Consider the following 2806-nt stretch of genomic DNA (forward strand, 5'->3'; position numbering starts at 1 on the left):
TCATTGTTTGATGGTACCTACTGTGAGAGAGGCATCGCGACATCATGTGCAGGGCGCTGAAATTAAGGAGAGCTAGCACTCCTAGCTGTGAAAAAGAGGAAGTGTCCTGTCAGTCGGGCTCTTTATATGCCTTTCACGACTTGTGTTTTGCGCATGTGTCGTGGTTGCATGCTGTGTCCCTTCTGGGTTTTTATGTTTAGCCCTGAGACAATCCAAGCAGGCACGACGGTACGCTACTGATTCCCTTGGCAATCTTGAAGTTATGGCAATGACGAGAGACGAAAGAAAATGTGTAACTACAGTGCAAAACATACCAGAAGCCTTTAAGGTATAAAATAATAAACCAAAGGAAATGTAATATGTAACAGTACGATAATAAAAACAGGGTACTTTGATGTGCCTGAGAACCATCTCCTGGTATATTTCAGATGTGCCTGAGAACCTTCGCTTTCTGGCAAGGCAAGCAGTTCCTGATTCATTCGGTGGTGTCTCCTCATGTTGGGCCAGACGAAACGAGTTGCAATTAGCTGCAAAATGGCAGCAACGCCAAGTTGTGAGATGTTATGTTGCGCCGAAAACACTCGGCGTCTGTGATTTTCGGACACAAATGGACGAGGGCAATTGGTGGAGATGTCACAAAGAATCGCAAAGCTGGAAGGTGTTGAAGGTTAAAGGGAGAGAACTCTGGTTTGTTATTTATGTCTTCTATTCGTGATTGATTTTTAGCCATTGGCATCCAAATTGATCTCAGCAGATGAAAATAAGGAGTTGATAGACAAACGAGATAAAGCATCAGCAGCTATATTCTTTTTTTTCCCAGGGATGTGCTGGATATCTCTGGTAAATTGAGAAATCAAATCCAGGTAACGTATATCTCGGGCTGAGAATTTGTCGGGCTTGCATTTCAAAGCAAAGGATAGCGGCTTGTGATCAGTGTAGATCGTAAAATTCCTGCCATACAACATGTGCCGAAAATGTTTGACTGCGAGGTAGATGGCGAGCAGTTTATGACTGAAAGTATTGTAACGAGTCTGGGATGGTTTGAACCGTTTTGAAAAGAACGCAAGAGGTTTCTATTCGGAACCACATTGTTGGTGTAACACAGAACTAACACCAAGGTCCGAAGCGTCTACAGATAGCGAGTGCTTTGCGTCAGGAGCCGGATAGGTCAGCATAGAGACGTGTGATAAACTCTGTTTGATATCCTGAGAGTCTTTGGTCTAGGTGGGAGTGAATAAGACGGGTTCATTTGCTTTCCTTCTATTCCGCAACATATTTGTAAGAGGTGTCAATATTTGTGAACAGTTAGGAATAAACCGTCGGTAAAAAATTATGACGACTAGAAAATGACGGAATTGACGCAGTGAAGTAGGTACAGGAATCTTTTCGACTGCATCCTCATTCCGTTTTGTCGATAGTGTGTCTCAGGAAGGTAAAGGAGGAAGCTCTGAAAACACATTTCGTAACGTTAATCCGGATATTATGCAGTGACAAACGAGCAAATAGCAAAGATGACTTTCATGTTCCGCTTCAGACGAACTAGCAATGAGACCGTCGATGTACGCATACACGAAATGGAGATCACGGTTGACTTCGTCTATGAAGCGCTAGAAATAGCTCTCTGCATTACGTAATCCGAATGGCATTGTCAATTACTCGAAATCTCTCCAAAGGGAGTGGTTACGACAAATTTTGGAATGTCGGTTGGGTGGATGGGTATTTGGTGATATTCACGGACAACATCTAGCTTCGAAGAAGTGGTACTGCTGTGTAGCGAAGCTGTGAAATCCTGAAAGTTTGAAATGGGATACTGGTCTGGTACTGCGATGGCATTAAGGCGTCTATAGTCTACGCAGGGTCCCCAGTCTGCAGATGACTTCTTCGAGACCATGAATAATGGAGAAGCCCAGCTACTGAAAGAAAGACGTACAATTCCGATCTGTAACATGTGCTCGATTTCCGCTTTTGCGGCCTTAAGTTCTCTGCTGACAAATGTATCGGGTGCGAAAAGACAGGAGGGCCCGTGGTCGAAATGTGGTGTTCTACGGAGTGTAAATTATCCTTTCCATAGGACATGGGTTTCGTTAACTCCGGGACTGCAACAATGCGTGATATTTGTTGGAAGCAGTGATGGCAAAGAAAATCGGACTGTCTGGAAAAAAAAAGTCAGCGCCACGTACACTGAGTTACGTCTTACTGTCGATCAGTTGTCTGTTCTTCAGATCGACCAGCAAGGAAAAATGAGAGAGGAAATCTGCTCTAAGGATCGGGTACGGCTGATCGGCGACTAGAAAAACCCACTGGAAGCATCGTCTGAGTCGTATATTTAAGGTGACAGAAATTTCGCTATATGTTGTGATAGGTGAATGGTTGACAGCTTGCAAGGTAGTGGCTGGGCTGAAGGAAACGGTTTTCTATATGTATATGTAAGGGACGACCGTGCGAACTCAAAAAGGAGATATGGTGACGAATGGAAGAAACAGAGGACTCCTTTTATTTAAACGCGTCACACGGTCGAACACACAAATATATATATCAATGGATGATATATATGATATGTTATACGACGATAACATAGATGACCAGTAATGAAAGACCACAACCGTATTAGATGAATAACAGAGATATTTATTATGGCGTTAAAGATGTATGTCTGTGTTAGAGTGTGAATGCGACATATAAGGACATTATCAAAGACAGGCCGTCACACAAAGAAAAGTGTGTATGTGAGTGATACATGTGTGTATGAGTGTTTACAGCAGATAGAAAGAGAGTCAATAACACGTGAACAATTATACCAGTTCTT

At 43.0% G+C, this 2806-nt stretch overlaps 1 protein-coding gene across 1 annotated transcript in view; it reads right to left on the bottom strand.

Moving 5' to 3' along the window:
* Window positions 1-1073: 1073 nt before the first annotated feature.
* The window catches only part of LOC106879755 (uncharacterized), a 68177-nt gene continuing 66444 nt past the window's right edge, over window positions 1074-2806 (bottom strand). Inside the window, exon 5 of the mRNA XM_014929434.2 lies at window positions 1074-1220. Within this exon, the coding sequence (XP_014784920.1) occupies window positions 1074-1220 (147 nt within the window). The remainder of the gene's footprint in view (window positions 1221-2806) is intronic.

This window comes from Octopus bimaculoides, chromosome 10 (genome assembly GCF_001194135.2).
Source record: "Octopus bimaculoides isolate UCB-OBI-ISO-001 chromosome 10, ASM119413v2, whole genome shotgun sequence".
Lineage (NCBI taxonomy): Eukaryota > Metazoa > Mollusca > Cephalopoda > Octopoda > Octopodidae > Octopus > Octopus bimaculoides.